Raw genomic sequence first — 20430 nt, 5'->3', positions numbered from 1 at the left:
GAAGGGAACTCGCATGGTGCTGAAGCTTTCTGGAATAGAAACGTGTTTGTCAGCCAAACTCCCACAGTCACTTTTGGGTTGTAAAATGCCGCTTCTCACTATGGCAGCTGATTGGAAGGTTTGGTGTCTCCATGCTGCCTGCACTAGGGAATGTTGAGCTGATCAGGTTCTGGGAGACAGAAGCATCCAACATGGGAAGTGCTGAAGTCCATCCCTGTCTGATGGGAGTGTGGGTAGCCTATCTTGATACAATGGGCAGGAGCACATTAAAACACCGGGGATGTTCAGGAGCCAGCTGATGCGTTTCTTTGGTGTCTGTCTACCTTTTGATTATTCTCTGTGGACCAGGCATTTCTGGCAGTGGTGTAGAGGGAGGGTTTGACAACCTCCTCAGATATCTCCTTCCTCAAGCAGTCCATGAACAGTAAATGGCTGATGCTGTACTGCCCGGCAGCCTGCCCGTGCTTGCACGTACTTTACAACCCTCCCACTGACTTCAGTGGGAGTGTGACTGTACCTGTAGTGAGGAAGTACTCGGATGAAAACCACCACAGTGCTGCTGTTGGTGAAGCCTGCCTGAGTCCCACTGAGGAGAAGCCAGCACCCAGAGTCCATGAGTTTCCAATGACCGCTGATGTAGCTGTAGATTCCCTGAAGAGTATAAGTGCCATATGCTTAGCCATCACTACTTCAACAGAGTCACAAGTGGAAAGCTTCTGCTGAGAGGCTGCTCTGCCTGCTCTGAATTGGGGTGACCTTGAAGTTGGAGAGGAAGTGCAATGAGGACCTGCTGATTGCAATTAAGAGGGAGGAAGAAACATTTAAAGCACCACCTCAGGTATTGGGGCAGAGGTGGACAGGTTTGTTTGGGATCTCTAGTGCCAAAGCCACTGGTTCCTCTAGCAGTGTTAGCCAAAGAGCTCTCATTCATTCAAATATTCCCTTCCAGAAACAGATAAGACAGTTGTTTCTCCTTCTCATCCATTTCCTTCTTTAAATAGAACCAGCTGATCCGTGACACATGTTAGAAATCTCTGAGTAGAAGTAGGATGTAGCCTTGAACAGCAGTCCCCTGATTCTTGCACAGTGTTAATGCTTACTACTCTATCCCTGCTGTCTCACAAATAAGAAATAGGTCCTTTACAATGACTGGGAATCACACCCGTACTCCTGCAGGGCAGTGCCCGTCACTAACCGCTAGAAACCCAATATTGGGGAGAGGTATAATCTGACACGCGCAGCTTTGCAATCACAGGGGATTTAATGGGTACGGCACATAACAGAGGTGTCTGAGATTCACAATGCAATCATTCCTATCGCAGGTAAAAACAAACATTAATATTAATCTAAACGTCATTAGAACTGGAGGAACTAGAGCAGTCCACTAAGATATGGTGAGATGAGGGCTGGAAAAACCTAAACACCCACTGCCTCCTTTATCAGTGCATAGAGTTTCTGGAGATGATTAGTACATAGTAGTTTCAGGCCCTCATATTGTACCTCCATTAAAATCTCCTTCATTGAATAGTCTTTTAACTTTCCATCCTCCAAACCAGCGAACAGTACATATGCCACTCCATTAAGTCCCTGTGTCAACATTAAGTGTCTCCCTCCCTCTGTTGCAATGTCTGTAGTGCTAGTGAACAGCCATTTCAGCAGACCTAAGTATCACTGTGACAAACTGGCCATGTTTGGGTATGTGGGCTGCAGCAGCACATGCCCAGGCAGTCTGACAGCTGGTATCTGGGTGGGCATGAGCTGCCTGACGACATAATGGGATCTGCAGTTCAGACAGCAACTCTGCCAATCCTATGATTTAGCAGTCGGTGTGGATGCATAGCTTACATGTATGTGTTGTACACACTGGGTAATGTTCTACAGTAATACTGTGCGGAGGCTGGAGTTTTAATACACATCAGGAAATATCAGTTATGACTTGCATGGCAACTGTGACTTGATCCCTCCTTGCACTTCCTAGCAGTTTGTGTAATTGGACATACAGTAACTCCTCACTTAACGTCCTCCCGCTTAACGTTGTTTCGAAGTTACATCGCTGCTCCATTAGGGAACATACTCATTTAAAGTTGCGCAATGCTCCCTTATAACGTTGTTTGGCTGACTTTACAAGGGAGCATTGCACAAGTTCCTCTTCTCCGCCTCCTCCCTCCCTCCCAGGGCTTCCCCTGCCGCCAAACAGCTGTTTGGCGGCGCTTAGGACTTTCTGAGAGGGAGGGAGGGAGCGAGCGGGGAAGCTGCCCCCCTTCCCCTCCGGCAGGCAGGGCCACCTGGAACACGGGCTTTAGGGGCTGAAGGGCCCTTGACTAAGGGGGCCCTAGGGCCATGGCCTGCAGCTCTAAAGCGCTTTGAAGGGGAATTAATTAATTAAGCATTAATCTGCTTTTGCTTTGAATGTCACTTTTTTTTTTTTTTAAAAAGGGGATGGAAAAAAGGGGCTGGGATGCATAGATGGAGGTGCTTGTTGCATGTGATACATATAGAAGAGTTAGCTTGGCAGTGCATGCTTAGCAAACATCCTGTCCTCCAGGTTAGAGCTGCTCAGGAATTTTTTGACACAGTTTTTTAGCTGAAAAATGACAATTTGTCTAAACCCAAACTTCTCATGAGGAAAGGGTTGGTTTCAACTAATTTCTTGACTGAAAGCTTTTGGAAAAAAGATTAGAAATAATCAAAATGTCTGTTTTGACATTTTCTAAATGAAAGATTAGTTTTCTGTTTTGAAACGATTTTTGTTTTAAAACTTAAGCAAAGTAGAGTAAAAGAATAAGCAAAACCTAAACATTTTGCCCCGAACCAATTTTGTTTTGCATTTTTGGTTTGTGAACATTTGAGACTTTGACTTTTCATCTCAATTGAATATGGAAAATTTTTTTTCAAACTTTTACAAAGGGGAAAACAGTTTCTCACTCAGCTTTACTTAAGTTTTCTGGTCAGCCAATAGCAGTATGTTCCAATGCTAGTAACGCTTTTAAACTTTAATATATTTGGAGTTTTGTAGGCAGAGTTCTATCATGACGACAGGTCAGAGCTGGTTCTTGATAGCTCTGGAGGAACACTGCGGTACGCACGCTCCAGCAATTGAATTAACTGCTGTAATAAAGCAGCTATCTTCTTAATCTGCCTCTAGACTTTTAACTACTATTCCAAGCATAACAAATGTGTGACCTAGGAATCGCGCATTCATGTAGAGGCAGATAAAGGATTCCTTTGTTAAATAACTGACTGAAGTAAATTGTGCAAGCCTTCATTATGGGAGTATTCTGCAAGTATGGAGGAACTTATGTTCTATGCCTGAAAGGCTTCCATTATAAAATTAGACAGACAATACAGTTCAGGTACACAGGGTGTTCAGAGGAAGGTCCCATTTCCAAACAGCATGCATGTGTGTATGTAATTCTGTAGTAGCCCAAATGCTCAGACGTGACTTAGTGATTTTTGGGGTGCGCAACTTCAGCTGTGTGATTTTTCAGAAAGTGCTGAGCACTTGTCCTCTAAAAATCAGGCCCCTGCAAGGTAGCTCAGGCTGGGCACCCAAACTCACTAATTGTGTTTAAAAACTCAGGCCAGTACAATTTACCTCTACTTTATTTGTTAAGTAATGCTGCAAATCTTCAGTGGAGGAGCAGGTTTGAAGGGAATATTCGCGAGAGGGCAGATGTTTGGTGTATCTGGAAGGGGGAAGGTAAAATGTTCCAAAGATAATGGCATGGAAGAAGATGTGAAGATGATGGAAGTGAAAGAAACTTACAAAAGGAGTGTTGCAGAGAGCAGCTTAGGGTTTGAGTAAGAGGAAATGAGAGCAGAGAAAGAGCCTGGCATGGTGGTGTGGAGGACCTTTATAGGAAGACAAGAGTCTTGAATGGGATGTGGAAGAGAAGGGGAAGCCTGTGAAGGGAGTTGAGGAAGAGAGTCACATAAGTAGTGGGTGGCAGGTGATCTTACCAGTCTCTCATTGTGATTTCAGTGCAAAGGGTTTATTTGTTTAAAATTCTGACTGATGTGCTGTATGCAGTATGTGCAAGAGGGACTTCCTGTGTGTACTGCCAAGGGCTTGTGGCCCTGTCACTGACCTGACCTCTCTGCTGTTTGGTTGCTTATGGATAAGAAGCATCCTGACCAACCAGTTTGTGCTGGTTCAGTTAGGTATGAAGAAAGGTCTCCCAGTACTTCTCCTAGGAGTTTCCCTCTGTGCTCTAGGTAAAAGCTTCCCCTCCTAACACCCATTGTTGTGCAACAGGCCAGAGGCTTCCTGGGGTAGCAGTGGAATGTTGAATTCTTCTCCCTGCCAAAGGCACAGAGATGGAAGGAACTGTGTGTGCGCATCTGTGAAGGCTTCCCTTAAAGTCTCTCCTCCCTTCCCCATCTTCCTACTATTCTCAGGCTTAGTTTTCCTTTCCTCTTTCTTTTTCCTGTTTAAAGAATGACCCATTTAATGGCTTTTGGCGTCTCTGTTAATCCTTCTGCCTGCTAGAGAGTGAGTGAGCTCTGAGATGACACGGCTGAGGAAGGGGGAAGCCAGGCAGGAATTTGCCTTTCCACAGAGTTGTTGGGCTGATGGATTGGAAGGATGAGGCACAAAGCTTTGAGACATCTGGACTTCGTCTTGGTGTTTTGCCTCAACTATCTCCTTCTTCCTCTCCTTGCCTCCAAACTTCGCCTCAGTCTTGAACAGCAATGGTGGCTACAGCACCTTCCCTCCTCAGATAACCATTCTGGGAGTCTCCTGAGGGAATGGAAATGAAATTGAGGCTGTATCAGCCAAGTGGAATAAAGTTGAGAGAGAACGGTCACCCTACATGGTTCTTAGTCCTCTGTACTCAGTGGTTGTGTTTTTTTGGGGTGAGGTGGTCATTACCATGGAATGCTCAGGCATTGAGGCGCTGGTAGGACTGATGGGTGGGATCATACTCCATGGAGTGCTACTCCCTGGGACTGAGGGAGTGTGAGCTGGGGTCATAATGCTCTCATTGTTCCTCTGTGATTACATGCCATTTCCTGAACTACTCCTTTGTGGTGATTCACTCTGGAGCCGGAATGTGGAGAATGTTTGTTTAATACAAATGTAAATCCCAGCCAGGTCCAGACCGTGGTTGCCACATCACTGTGGTGTCCCCCTTTCCGCTCCCCTACTACTCCCCGAGCACTTACAGTCTCTCTTACCCTCCTGAGTCTCTTTTCCTCCCATCCCCCCACAGTTTGGGTTAGTGGCTCTGTAACTATCACATGAGGCTGACTGCTTGCACAGTGTGCTGAGCAGTGTCCTGGTAAGGAATAGTTAATCATACACAAGCAACAGAGGGAAGGTTGCTTCTTTTGGCTCCCCATGAGTTATTTTCTGGACTGAATACATGCTAGGTTAGTTGGATTAGAGATAAAATATACACCACTGGCCTGTTGAGAGACCTGCTGTCAGAGTCACTGTAGGCCTCTCATTCTCTGGATTACTGGGAATCTTGGTTCATTGTAGAGCTGATGCACTGGGTGGTGTAGGGGGTCAGCTCATCTCGTCTGTTATCTCCATCTCCCACAGTCTCAGACCATTGACTCGTCTGATCTGTGAACCTGCCTTTGGCAGTGACTTGATAGTGTGTAGTGCTATAATAGTGTGTGGAGAGGATGATTCCTTCCAAACCCCACGCAGGAGATCCTCTTGCCCTACTGTCATTGCCAAGTGCTTTGAAGAAGGCATGTAATGGAGCAATCTTTCCAGAGGGTGGGTTGGCTGCCAGCAGTGGGGGCTGTAGGATGGAGAAAATGGGAGTCAAAGGTGGGGTGGGGAGTGGATATTCCACCTAGGGCTGGAAGTTGCCCTCAGAATATAGGCACTGATCAGGAGTCTCCATTCTGATTCAGAGCTGAGATTCCAGACCATGTTTCCTACTGATGCCATCATATTCTGCCAACATAGCTTGAATTGCTGCCCCTGAACAGGGTGGTAGCTCCCAGCTATGCCTAGGGGGCAGAGTAATGCGGGGCGGGGGAACCAGTGGCAAACCGATGAGTGTATGAAAACAAATCAAAATCTTGTGAAAGTTTTTTAAACTAACCTTCCCCCCACACCTATCTCTTCCAGTTTCTGTCTGCTGCTGTCTCTTCATACTGTTTCTTTTCCTGTCTGAGCTCACCGGATTCATAGCCACTGAAATGTAAGTAAAAGCTATTGAAAGTTTGTTTTATAGGGTTTTTTTTTCAAGTGAGTCTTCTTTGGATAGTGTCCCGATGGGTGCTCTGCACCAAGCTGTGCATGTACTTATTAACCACCTGTAGCTTTAGGTGGAGTGTCGCGGGGTTCATTGGCTAGCCATGCGGCTTGCTGCGCTTCTTGCTTATTTTTCCTTGTTCTCTAGTCTTTTCCTTTACTTAAATTATTGTAATTATTTTTTCTGTTATTTAGCACAGTTTGTACTTTTTTGTAGGGGTTCCCCCTTCCCTTCTTTCTTTGCCCAATCTGGGCCTTTGTCTTGGGTTTTTTCTCAGGCCTTGATCTGCTGCCTTGAGTATGGGTTATGGCTAAGATCCTGGGCTTCAAACCGTGCAGACCTGCCATGGACATTCAAACTGCCTCCACTACCTGGGAGAGACTTACGTCCCCTCCAAATGTAAGAACTGCTCAACATTTAAGAGCAGATCTAAGAAATTGAAGGAGTACAAAACTCCTCTTGATGGAGCGCCCCCTGAGACCTGCTGGGTTTGAGTCACTCCCCTGTACATTGGATTCACTGACTGCCTCTGCTCTGGTAGTAAGCAAAGACCCTGGGGGTCCTACGGTACCATCCACACCCTCAGAATAAAAGGATCCTATTCTCCGGAACGAGATAAGAGAAGGGGAAAGTCACCCTTGATCTGGGCCTCTGGGGACTTTGTGTCCCAATGTGGGTACCACTGAGGCTCCCATTCCTTCCAGGACTGACCCCATGGCACCAGCTAAGAAGCGATGTACTGACAAGCCACCTAAAGCAGCACTGACATTGGCACCAGGCTCAGTCCCCCTTAAACATAGGGACTCCTCGTCGTCATGCACCAATTGTACTTCGGTACCTTTTCCAGTATTACACAAGCTACTGACTCCTGAAGTTCCTATCCAGAGTCCTCACTACCGTCCAGCCACCTATTCTGTGAGGACCTTTGAACCCTGGAAGAGCCTGAATCGCTGCTGCTGACTGGTACAGAGAGAGACTTTCTATCAGAGAGCCTACTTATCCTCGGTCTCTACAGCCTTCAATGGCAACATGTCCTCTGGTACCGACACAGCCTCCACGCAAGCTCTTTGAGGGTCCTGAGAGAGCTTTCCAGCCAGTACTGACACATACCTCTTCGCCGTGCAACCACTTGTGGAACTTCAATACCAGTGAAAGTTCAGGGTCCGGCACTAACTCTACCACTTGTATCGGCACCACTTGCCCCTCAGATGGATGTGGGGATGACACCTCATCTGACTCGGAGGCGTCTATACAAAGTTCTTCTACTTCTCGGTTTCCCTTCTTTGAGGTTCACCATGAGGAGGAAATTCCCAGCAGGAGATACATCCAGAGACCCTGGCAAGGACAACTCTGGGTTTCTTCCTTTATGCCCCACCACAGTGAGCCCTGTGGACCCTGTGTGGTAACCAGTTCTACAGGGTCCCATCTCGTAAAAGGGCACATCAGGAGCAACAACAGATGCCCTTGAGCCTTGCCTCACAGGCACATCTCCCAGAGAAGCAAGAACCAGCTCCTCTGGAGAGGAGGAAGGAAAACAACCTCCTCACCAGACGAGGCTGTCATGCCTCCTTCACCATCTTGTCTTGATGATTTCAAGGCCTTTCAAGGACCTGTGAACCATGTGGCAGATGCTTTACCAATTCCATTGGAGGAGATATGGGAGCCCCAGCATTCCTTCCTTTGTCTCCTCGGGGCAAGTCTACCTTGCCCATCAGTAATGTTCTGCTGGCCCCAGCCCAGCAAACTCCTGCCTACGTGCAAATGAGCCAACAAAATATTATATTCCACCCAGAGGCTTGGAGTACTTTTTCTCCCACCCTATACCCAACTCTCTAGTTGTTGAGGCCATTAACAAACAAAACAGGTGACATCGGTTCCACTGAACACCATCGCACAAAGAGCCAAAACGTCTACACCTTCTGAGCCACAAGAGCTATACCTTGGACTCTTTGCGGTTAATCGCAGTCAATTACCAAGCCCTGATGGCAAAGTGTGATTTCACACACTATTTTTATTGAACATCTGCTTCGGGACCAGAGAGAACAATTTCAGGCTCTCATTGCAGAAGGCTAGACAGTTGCCAAGGCATCTCTCCAGGCCTCGCTCAGTGCTGCCAACACAGCTGCATGTTCCATGGCTGTGACAGTAGTCCTGTTCCAAGCTTCCTGGCTGCAGTCCACTGGCCTGTCCTGGGAGATAAAAATACAGTTTTGGACATTGCTTTCAAGGGCCCAAATTGTTTAGTGACACCACAGATGAGTACCTTCATTCTCTCAAAGATTACCAGGTGACACTATTTAAAAAAATAAAATAAAATAAAAATTGAGCTATACCTATCTCATAGAACTGGAAGGGACCCCAAAGGGTCATTGAGTCCAGCCCCCTGCCTTCACTAGCAGGACCAAGTACTGATTTTTGCCCTAGATCCCTAAGTAGCCCCCTCAAGGATTGAACTCACAAACCTGGGTTTAACAGGCCAATGCTCAAACCACTGAGCTATCCCTCCCTCCACTACAATCACTGGGCATCTATACATCTGAAACAAAGAGAAAATACAGTAGATTGCTGATAGTTAAATGATCTTGTCCAGTCCACTACCAGCCCATGAGACTGGCTAAGACCCCCTGGAAGAATCCTAGATTCACTAAGAAAATGTCCTCCATAGCCATCACCGCCCAGTCAGTGACACCCTCAAAACATCTGTTTTGACCCACTGGTTGAGGATTACAAACTATCTCCCATTCCAGATCCTGTGCTGTACTCCTCCATCTTTATGGGGATCAACTTTCCCATTTTCTACCTCCCTGGGAGCTTGTCACCTCAGACAGGTAAATCCTGGAGGTGATTTCTACAGGTAGTGCCATCCAGTTCAGCTCTTTACTGCCCTCCCACTCATTCCCTGCCCCTTCTCATGAGGATTTCTTGGGGCAGGAGGTATCAGGCCTCCTAACACTGGACCTGATAGAACCTGTTCCACTGAACTTCGTTGGAAAAGGGTTCTATTCTTGGTGTCTGGGGCCCTGTGAAAACTGGAGGATAGAGACCAGTTGTGGACCTTGGGACTCTGAACACCTTCATCCATGCTCAGCGGTTCAGAATGGCAACCCTACTGCAGTAACTCCCTCTCCTCTTCATCTGCAAGATTGGTTTGTCTTCTTCAACCTTCAGGACACTAAACGTCATGCATCCCTCACCCAGACAATTCCTACATTTTGTGGTAGGCAGAGACCACTACCTGTATTGCATCATACCCTTCAGCCTTTCCACTGCCCCAAGGGTCTTTACCAAGGTCCTATTGGCTGTCACAGGCTATCTTTGCTAGATGGGAATAATTGTCTTTCCCTACTTGGAGGATTGGCACCTGAAAGGTTGCTTGTTTTTCAAGGCACAGACAGCAACCAGCAAAGCCCTGCCTCTGTTCTACTTAGTGGGCCTCTGCCTTAACGCAGAAGAGTCTACCCTCACAACCACTCAATACATAAGCTTCATTGGGGCCACTCTGTATTCCTCCACTACAACCAGAGCATACTTACCAAAGGACAGATTTGCCACAATGTCCAACCTTGTTTCAACAGTACAACAGAATCTGCAAATCCTAGCAAGGGCTTGCCTACAGCTTCTGGCCTACATGGTATCCTGTATGGTTATGACACCCTTAGCAAGACTACATCTTGGTATCTTCAAGCCTGGCTGAGAACGTCTATGCCCCCAACAAGCACAGTCTATCTAAATGAGTGTCTAACATGGAGGGTCCTCAATTTTCTAAATTGGTGGAAGGACCCATAAAAGATATGCATGGGAATTTTTCCTACACTTTCTCCCATGAGGATCATCACCACAGACCCCTTCCTGGTAGGTTGGAGTGCGCATTCCCAGAACCTCACAGCTTAGGGTAAATGGACCCCTGAGGAGGTGATGATACATATCAATATATTAGACCTCAGAGTGTTTCATTTCGCTTCCTAGCACATCCTACCCCACATCAGAGGCCAAGATTTCATTCCTCCTCATAGCCATTACCTCAGCTAGGAGAGTATGGGAACTTGGAGCCTTGATGTCTGGTCCAGCATACACAGTGTTCTGTTGTGATAAGGTGACACTATGTCCACACCCTGACTATATAATTCTACTGTATAATCGAGAGATTCACCTACTAGTGTTTTATCCCAAGCCTCGCTTGTCAAGAAATGGAACAAGCCTCCATGCATTACATGCGAAAAGAGCTCTTGCCTTTTACCTCGACAGGACTAGATCCTTTAGGTGTTCCACTAGACTATTCGTCTCTATTGCAGAAGAAATTAAAGGGTGTCCTACCTCCACCCAAAGACCGTCTAAATGGGTTTCAGGATGTGACTTATCCTGTTACGAAGCCTTGGGGGTTCATCCCCCTCGAAGAGTTATTGCTCACTCCACCAGGGCTCAATCTACCTCTGTAGCCATCCTGAAAAATATACCTATCTTGGATGCCACATATATTTTACCACGTGCAGTACGCTGTCATGCTCAGTTACAGAGCTGACATGGCTTTTGGTGATGCTGTTCTATGATCTGTACTGAATCCACCTCCTTGGCACCCTCTTCTGTCATTGAGGTACTGCTTGGGAGTCTCCTGACATGGAACACCCATAGTGACACTACGCGAAGGAGGAGAGGTTACTTACCTTTTCCAGTAACTGGATTTCTTTGAGATGTGTGTCCCTGTGGGTGTTCCACTACCTGCCTTCCTTCCTCTCTGCCTCAGAATCTCTCACTAGACTTCTGTGGTTGAGAAGAAACTGGAGTGGCAGCAGGTCCGCCCTTCCCTACATACCTTTGTACTGGAGCATTAGGATGTCTAGGGTGCACATGCAGACCCGCAGGTAGTGCTGACAAAAATCTCAGATCTAGAGTGCCTGGGCATGCATGCATCTGGATGTGGAGCACCTAGGGGGACACATCTCGAAGAATTCCAGTTATTGTACAAGTTAAGTAACCTCTCCTTCTTTAACCAAATCATCCCTCTGTGACCTTGGTGTTGTGTGTCTAATTCCACTACAGTAGTCCAGTTCATTGTTTAACTATGGTGACCAGATGACAAAGATGAAATATTGGGATGCGGGGGGGGGGGGAGGAGCGCAGAAAAACCCGCCGGAGCGCCTCCCCTCCCCCACCAGTGGCACAGCCCCGTGTCGCGCCCCCATCCCCTCGCTCCTGGGCTCCGAGCTGCCGGGCAGGGTGCTGCTCCGCACTGGGGGATGCGGGAGCGGGGTCAGACACGCCCCCAGTCACCTGGGTCTGCGCTCCACGGTTCAGCCCCTCTTCTTCCTCCTCCTCCTCCATCCTGGGCTTGGGCTCTGCACGCCGCGCCCCGGGCAGGCTGGAGCCGGCTCCTAGGGTGGGCCCGGCAGGGACAAGGAGCCAGGTGCTTGCCACAGCTCCTGCCCCGCAGCGCTGCAGCCCAGCCCCGTGGGGGTCAAGGCCTTTGCTGGGGCTGTGTGCGCCCTGTGGTGCCAGCTGTATCCCAGCCCAGGGCCTGGCCCAGTCACCCCTGACCCTGCGTGCCTCGGCCAGGCTCCTGCCCCTGCCCTTCCTGCAGCCTTTGGGAGCCCAACGTGAGTGCAAAGCAGCCGGCGCCTCCACACAGTTCCTGAGCTGAGACTCCTATCTCCCTCCTGGGGGAGCAGCCCCCTTGCTAGCCCCCCTTGCCTGCCCGGTGCCGGAGCTTGCAGTCACCAGCTCCACGAAGGTCACCCCCTCCTTCCAGGCTTGCGCCGCCATACCACTGATCAGCAAGCCTGGGAGGGAGGAGGAATGCTGCGTGCTTGGGGAAGAGGCGGGGCCAGGGTGGAGATTTGGGGAGGGATCCAATGGGGCAGTGAGGGGGGCAGTGCCAGGGCAGGGATTTGGGGAGGGATCCAATGGGGAAAGGAGGGGCCTGTGCGCTGGAGCGGAGGGCAAAATTGCTTGTTTGTCCCGTGTCCCAACCGAACATCGGTCGGGACACTGGACAAACAAGCAAATATTGGGACAGTCCTGATAAAATCGGGACGTCTGGTCACCCTATGTTTAACAGTGTTTAGAATCCTCCTCATTGAAACAAAATTCTCAAGCATTCACTCATCTTGTTCATTTAATGGTGCCTCTTAGGAAAACTTTCATTCCTTTGAGGGAAAGCTGCTTCTTTCCTGTCCAGTCGTTTCTTTCCAGCTACATACTGGATTTCATGTTGAGTGTGATGGATATGTTAGTCAGGCTGTAGTCTGTACACAAACCCAACCCTTTTCAAAGTATCTCATGGTTGGTCAAAGGGTAGTATGAATGTTAAAAAAGGCAGATATCCTGCAGTTGCAGATCCCTCTCTTTCCTGCAGTAAGAGTTCCCTTGCCCTTTGCTGCAACTTGTTTCCTGTAACCCCAGCCCAGTGCAGTGAGCTTGTTTTACACACTTTCGACTAAAGGTGAGTGGTGTTCAACCCATCAGAATGTAATGATGTTACGGTGCTTAGTGGTTAAAGCAGGGGCATGTGAGCACTGACTCTCTGGGTTTCGTTCCCAGCTCTGCTAATGACTGCGTGACCTCAGGCAAGATACTACTTCTTCCCATTTCCCCATCTGTAAAATGGGCATAATGCTTTGTCTGTCTTCTTACAACACTCTGAGACCGACCTTTTGAAAGAGATGAACCATGTATGTGCAAATGGTCATTAATAAATGTTAATGCTGAAAGTTTTTCTGTTCAGCTGAAATAGAGCTGGGGTCCTATCTCTGATATTCAGAGACACGCTCTACTGGTGCCATAGATGTTAAAATCTCCCCTTACTTCTTGTCCCTGCCACAAACTTTACTCAGAAATATGGTTGACGGTGTGTCTGTGACCTCTCAAAAACATGCGCTGAATAAAACGAGAACAATTTCTTTTAAATTAGCACTAATACCAAGGGTTTTAATTCCTCAGTTACTGCTTCCTGTTTCACCTGAAATTCCCTTCCTGTCCTCATTTTTCTAAATTTTATTTAGTAACGTTTGACATAGTGAAAATACATTCTGTGTCCCAGGAGTCATTTACTATCATCCTGTTAATATTACAATGACCTCACCAGAATACAGAATTCCTGGGAAGTTAGGCAGTCGGGAACTTCCATCAGAGGCGATGCTTAGAAGATAGATCAGATAACAAGAGGAACCTAATCAGCCATTGGGGTGGAGGGTATGTGTGTTCCTCATGCTGTATGGGACTGATTAGCCACCTCTTGATTTTAAAAAGTGTGTCAGGCTTTTGGGCATTCACCCACGAAAGCTTATGCTCCAATACATCTGTTAGTCTTTAAGGTGCCACAGGACTCTTTGTTGCTTTTTTACAGATCCAGACTAACACGGCTACCCCGCTGAGGCTTTGTTATGTGGCTGTTAAATAATTGCCTCTTCCAGTGTTTGACTACCTTGGTACAAGAGTGTACTATCCCTGAAAACCGTAACCTGGGGTCATCAAAGATAGTAGTGAAATCTAGGTTGTAACTTGCTTTAATGTGTCTCACTGGTAGGGTTGCCAGGTATCCATTTTTTTTACCGGAACGCCCGGTCGAAAAGGGACCCTGGCACCTCCGGTCAACCGTTAAAAGTCCAGTATAGTCGTCGGGATGAGGAGGGGGCCTGCAGCTGCGCTCTCTATGGAGCTCGGGGCGGTGCGGGTCCCAGCAGGTAGGGGGTGGATCCCAGCAGAGGGGCTGGGAAAGGCATTCGGCTGCAGGCTGGGGCTGGCAGGGTTAACCCCGAGCAGCAGCCTCCTCGGTGGCTGGGGGCAGGGCCGGCTTTAGGAAGTGCGGGGCCCGATTTGAACAGTTTCGACGGGGCCCCGACAGGGATGACTTAAAAAAAAACCACGTAAAAAAACCACGTGGGGCTTGTACTCACCAGGCTGCGCTCCTAGTCTTTGGCGGCGGGTCCTTCACTCACTCCGGGTCTTCGGCGGCACTGAAGGACCCGCTGCCAAAGTGCCCCCAAAGATCTGGAGCGAGTGAAGGACCTGCTGCCAAAGACCTGGAGCGCCGCCGGGTGAGTAAAAATTAAAAAGGTGCTTCTAGCCAGGGAAGGGATTCTCTGCTACTTGCCCCCCACTCTGGGCAGCCCTGCCACTGGGCGCGGGGCCCTCTTAAGCGCGGGGCCCGATTCGGGGGAATTGGTCTAAAGCCGGCCCTGGCTGGGGGCTCCCTGCGGAGCAGGCATTGTGGCCTTTAGGAAATGTCTTCAGCCCCCTCCCTATCCGGCCTGCGGCTCCCCAGCCAGCAGGAGCAGAGAGGACCAAAGGCCTGGCTTCCCAGGGATGGCATGCAGCCTTTGGCAGGGGATGGAGCCAGGGCGAGCTGCTGTTGCTGCCTGCCCCAGGCCCCATAGCCTGCTCCCTGGGGACTGCTGTGCCTGGCTTGTTTCGGGACCATGCGGCCAGCAGGTAAGGGGTTGTGGGCTGGTTAGTCTCCTCCCAGGGATGAATGGGCTGCGTGGATGCATGGGGCTAAAGTTGGGCTCCTTTCCCCGGGAATGGGTCCAAGCAGAGTCGGGCAGCAGCTGGGTGCGGAGGCCCCAGCCAGTGGCCGGGCGGTGGACACACGCAAGACAGGGGGTCACTGCAAATGGTGTGGGGAGGAGAAGGAGGCTTGCAGCAGCGCTTTCCCTAGAGCTGCTGTGATTTGGGCTATGCCGGGGGAGCAGTGAGCCAAGGGCAGCAGTGGGGTGTGTGTGTCACTTGTGGGAAATTCTCCCACCCACCCCACCACTCCTCACATTCCAGAGAACAGGAAGAACTTTTGTCCTCAGTGCTCTGGCCTAGCCATGTGTCCAGGATTTATGGCAGATAGAGCAGCCTCTGAGGCCCAGGAAATGCCAGGGTAGTGCTGATGTAGCTGCTATTTAAGGGGCCCCCTGACATCAGTGCCTCCCAGAGCCCCTGCAAACCACACCAGCCAGAGCCGCCCAGAGCCCTCACCCCAAGCCCCCTCCCGCACTCCAATCCGGGCGAGGGTGGGGAGAGCAAGCGATGGAAGAGGGGGGGATGGAGTGAGTGGGGCCTCGGGCAGGAGGTGGGGCAAAGGTGCTTGGTTTTCTGAAATTAGAAAGGTGACAACCCTACTCCCTGGCCTACTTCGTAGATGGTGTTTTCTGTTTCCCTTTCCCTCTCTCTTCAGTTAATAATTCATTGTTCTATAAAATGCTCACGATCACCTGATCTCTAGAGCTAGGTCTTTGGGGTTCCCTTAATTTAAAACAAAATTTACACAGCTAGAAAGGGGAGAACTACATCCAGTAACACATTACTTCTCTTCCCCTGGGTTATCCTGAGTCGTGTCTGGTTTGATTTTTAAAATGTAAATTTCAAGGAGCGTAAACAACTCTTCTTTCCTGACCTTAGCCAATTTAATTGAGCAATTTTTTGTGGGTGATTGTGGGTGAGGGAGGTAGAGAGGGAGAGATTTGTTTTCTGGCTTAAGAGAGCCTTCAGAGTGAGAAGAACTAAAGTCTCTTTGAGGTCTTGTCAAGCTGATGTACATCCTGGCATAGTCAGCATGATGATGTCTTCTCAAAGACACTTCAGGTGCTGTGACTTCTTGAAAGCCCATCTGACAGAATACAAGGCTGTCTTTTCAAAGTCTGGGATAGATGGTGACTCTAGTGGGGTGGGGTGGCAAGGAATTGGGAAGCAAAAGGGGGAATTGTTCTGGGAGTAGGTGTTTGTGAGCAATAATACAGTAAAATCTGGATCAAAACATGATGGGAGAGGGTGAGATGACCAAAGTGATTGCAGGGGGCTGATTCCATGTGGACCACCAGCATGGGAGTCTGAGAATATGAAAATCCACTTCTGCTCATTATGGTCTCACCAGGATCTCTTACTGGTAGTGACTGGGCCAATGTATTTGTGAAGAATTTCCCTCTCCATCTAGGGAAATGACAGGATATCAGGCAACAAGGTACTTCCATGTTCATAAATTCTGGTAAACTGGGCATTTTTGTTTTACTTATTACTCTCCCTTCTAGGATACCCGGTATATTGCAGGTGTTAATAACACTAAGGGTATGTCTACATGACGAAATTAAGTAGATTTTTAGAAATCTATTTTATACAGTCGATTGCGTACATCCACACTAAGCGCATTAAGTCGGTGGAGTGCGTCCTCACTACCATGGCTAGCATCGACTTACAGCGTGGTGCGCTGTGGGTAGCTATCCCACAGTTCCCGCAGTCTCCGCTGCCCATTGGAATTCTGGGTTAAGCTCCCAATGCCTGATGGGGCAAAAACATTGTCGCGGGTGGTTTCGGGTACATGTCTTCAGTCACCCCTCCTTCTGTGAAAGCAACGGCAGATAATCATTTAGCGCCTTTTTTCCTGCATTACCTGTGCAGATGCCATAACACGGCAAGCAAGCATGGAGCCCGCTCAGCTCACCATCACCGCTGCTGTTGCGAGCTGGAGGCTTCTGCCTCAGGCTGCTCTCCCAGCCGGCAGCACCATGCAGTCACACCTACCCCAGCCTACCTGTTGCTCCCATGGCTTATGAAACCTGGACAGTAGTAAGGAGCAGTTCAACTATAGGCTGAGCAAGTGCAGAATGGTGGTAGAATGTGCATTTGGACGTTTAAAAGCTCACTGGCGCTGTTGATCAGACCTCAGCGCAACCAACATTCCCATTGTTATTGCTGCTTGCTGTGTGCTCCATAATATCTGTGAGAGTAAGGGGGAGACGTTTATGGTGGGGTGGGAGGTTGAGACAAATCGCCTGGCGTCTGATTTTGAGCAGCCAGACACCAGGGCGATTAGAAGAGCACAGCAAGGAGCACTGTGTATCAGAGAGGCTTTGAAAACCAGTTTCATGACTGGCCAGGCTTCGGTGTGACAGTTGTGTGTGTTTCTCCTTGATGCAAACCCGCCCCCTTCGTTGATTTTAATTCCCTGTAAGCCAACCACCCGCCCCACTTCGAAATAAAGTAACTATTGTTTTGAAACCATGCATTCTTTTTTTAATTACTTAAAAAAAAAAAAAAAGAGAGAGAGAGAGATTGGACAAGGTAGCCCGGGTGGGGTGGGGTGGGGTGGGGTGGGGGAGGAGGGAAGGACAAGGCCATGTTGCTTATTGTAGCCACGCTAAAAATCAAACTGTTTGAATGACAGCCTTCTGTTGCTTGGGCCATCCTGTGGAGTGGCTGGGTGCCCGGTGCCTCCCCCCCACGTTCTTGGGCATCTGGGTGAGGAGGCTATGGAACATGGGGAGGAGGGTAGGCGGTTATACAGTGGATGCAGTGGGGGTTTGTGCTCTTGTTGGCTTTCCCGCAGCTCCAACAGACGCTTCATCATGTCCGTTTGCTCCCCCATTAGCGTCAGCATTGCGTCCTGCCTCTGCTCTTCGCGCTCACTTAATTCTTTCCTGGCTTCTGCCACTGACTGCCTCCATGCATTAAGCTGTGCCCTATCAGTGCGGGAGGACTGCATGAACTTGGAAAACATGGCATCGCGAGTGCATCTTTTTCGCCTTCTAATCTGCGATAACCTCAGGGATGGGGATGATAGGGGGAGCGTAGAAACATTCTACGCTCTACGATTCTGGGGGGACTGCATGGTCACCTGTGCTGCTGAGTTCGCCACGCTGACCAAACAGGAAATTAAATTCAAAAGTTCCCGGGGCTTTTCCTGTGTACTGGCTAGTGCATCGGAGTTCAAAGTGCTGTCCAGAGCGGTCACAATGGAGCACTCTGGGATAGCTCCCGGAGGCCAATACCATTGATTTGCTTCCACATTACCCCAAATTTGACCCAGCAAGGTTGATTTTAGCACTTCTCCCCTCATCAGGGAGGAGTACAGAAGTCGATTTTAAGAGCTCTTTAGGTCGACGAAATGGGGTTGGTTATGTGGACGCATTCATTTTTAAATCGACCTAATGTGGCTAAATTCGACCTAACCCTGTAGTGTAGACCAGGGCTCGGTTTCTCCGCTTTCCTATGAAACCTGAGACTAATGGTACAATTTGAGGCAGCATAGTTTAGTGTTTTGGAGTATGGGCCTGGGAGCACACAACTCCTGGGTCCTACTTCCAGCTCTGTGTGGTCCTTGAGCATTTCTTCGGTGAGTTACATATCGCTCATCTCCCTCTCTGTGTGTCACATCTGTGAAATGGCTACGATGATACCTACAGACCTCTCAGGGATGTTGTGAGATTTAATTGACTAACTGTCAAGTGCTTTGAAGATGTAAAGTATTATTTAAGTGCAAATTAATTTTCAACCAGCTTTTGTTACCCTGCAGGCTTCTAGTGTGACTTTTATAAGGAAATCTCCTACAACAAAGCTCTCTTCCTGCTTGAAATTTCGTAGTGGCAGCTAGTTTATAATGACACATCTGCACACACCAGTCAATCAGATGAGCTTATGAGCTTACCCGCTTTGCTTGTATCAACTGTATTGTGAGACTCTGCATCAATCTTTCTCCTCTTGTGCAATAAAGTAAGTCGCATTAAAGCAATAATGCTTTCCCGAAGTGAGGTCGCATGGAAATATCTGCACTGTATGGATAGCTGAGAGAAATCCAAAGCCTTTGGCCGTGTGCCGCCTTAGCCAGAGGCATGCCAGTATGCTCCTATTAGTGCTTACCTAATGTCCCCCTACTGCAGAGTGGCTACGTGTAGTATGTGTGCACATGGGTGTAGGCAAGAAGACAGCCTGTGCCAGATGCAGTCTGTGTACTACTTCCCTCAGTGCCTGGATTAGACTACCCCATTCATGCATCTCCCTCTGCTTTCTTGTTGCTGTAACAATTAAAACTTCTTATATGCTCCTTAAATTTCCACTGCCATCAGAAGTCTGATGTCAATAACTCTCTTCCCCCAATTGAAAGGTCAGTATCTTTGACCCTGCCCATTGATTTAGCTTGCATGCTCTGTATGGCAACAGACTAATCTGGGAAGTGAAAGAAATTGCACCTTCAACTCTAGCATGGCAGTCAGAGTACTAACCACTAGGTATGCTGGAGATTTTGTGGCCTTTCATTTTCCCAAACCTGCTCCATAGTCTTAGTGGTTAGCTCACTGCACAGCCATGTGGAAGATTCAGTTTTAATTCCTGGCTGAGGTTACATATCCTTCAGAAATAGAATGCCTACGCCGTAGTGGGAAAGGGCAGCACCTTACATTATTCAACTGCAATACCTCTTGCCAGCTAGGGGAGGCAGAGATTAGCTCAAAAGGGGCTTCCTGATGAGAATGGTAGTGACCTGAAGTCTTTGTGAATAATAGGGCACAAGAAATTAAGAGAGCTCCGTGGTTCTGCAGGGAAGGATAAATAAAGAAAAGGAGGTCAGTGTCTCATATTTGAGCTTTTACTAAGTTGTCAGTCACAAACACATATCCTGTCCCACTGAGCAAATGACTCAAACAGTTAGGAAAATAAAGCTGCAAGTGTTGGATGCCTCTGGTATTTCCTGGGCAGGATCGATTGCAGGTTGAGGACCTCCAGGAGTTGCTCATCATAATTTTAACGGCCTCCCTAGCTCATCTCACTGTTACGTCACAAATTAAGAGCATAGAAATAATCTGTCCCTTTTTTTAATTAACCCAGATCTAGTTCTAGATGGTTATTATTATTACAATATTCTAACTGGTGAGATAATAGTCATGTATCATGTGACCTAATTAATACTCTGTAGAAGTGACGTTAAGAATGTTTCCAAGTATTTCACAATTAGAGGGAATGAAGTAATTAACCCAGTTGATCTGCCAGTAATTAGTAGGTGTGCAGTGGAAGCATGGCCTTGATTCCATTACAAATATGGCAAGTGTGTGAATATGGCAAATCAATTATTGTTGACCAAATAACTTGCGTTAAGAGCACCAGAGTGGAGTTAGTTATGCAATTCTGAAGTAACTGACTAGGTTTTAGTGACTTTCTCTCAAATGAAAGCTCATGGCCCACTGTGAAGCAACTACTTGGATAAAGTACCTACTTTTATATGAAGGTAATTATTTTACTGTATGAGTAGTCAGCAACCAAATCTGTCATTCTGTCCAGGGCTTGAGTCTTACCATTGGGACACCTGTTCTCTCTCTCTCTCTCTCTCTCTCTCTCTTCCCCCCAACCCCCCCAAAAAATAAATAAAAAGATCCTGCACCTGTCTGACAGGACAAACCAGCATCTTGCAGTGCTCACATACATTTACAGTTGGTCACTAAGGGCTTGTCTACATGGCAAGTTATTG

General features: G+C 48.2%; 1 protein-coding gene across 1 annotated transcript in view; it reads left to right on the top strand.

The window, feature by feature from the left end:
* The window catches only part of ERGIC1 (endoplasmic reticulum-golgi intermediate compartment 1), a 104327-nt gene that overhangs the window by 40264 nt on the left and 43633 nt on the right, over nt 1-20430 (top strand). The window contains exon 3 of the mRNA XM_054038204.1: nt 6092-6164. Coding sequence (XP_053894179.1) covers nt 6092-6164 — 73 coding nt within the window. The remainder of the gene's footprint in view (nt 1-6091; nt 6165-20430) is intronic.

Source organism: Malaclemys terrapin, chromosome 8 (genome assembly GCF_027887155.1).
Source record: "Malaclemys terrapin pileata isolate rMalTer1 chromosome 8, rMalTer1.hap1, whole genome shotgun sequence".
Lineage (NCBI taxonomy): Eukaryota > Metazoa > Chordata > Testudines > Emydidae > Malaclemys > Malaclemys terrapin.
The sequence above is the reverse complement of the archived record's forward strand: the minus strand, read 5'-3'. Positions and strand labels throughout refer to the sequence as shown.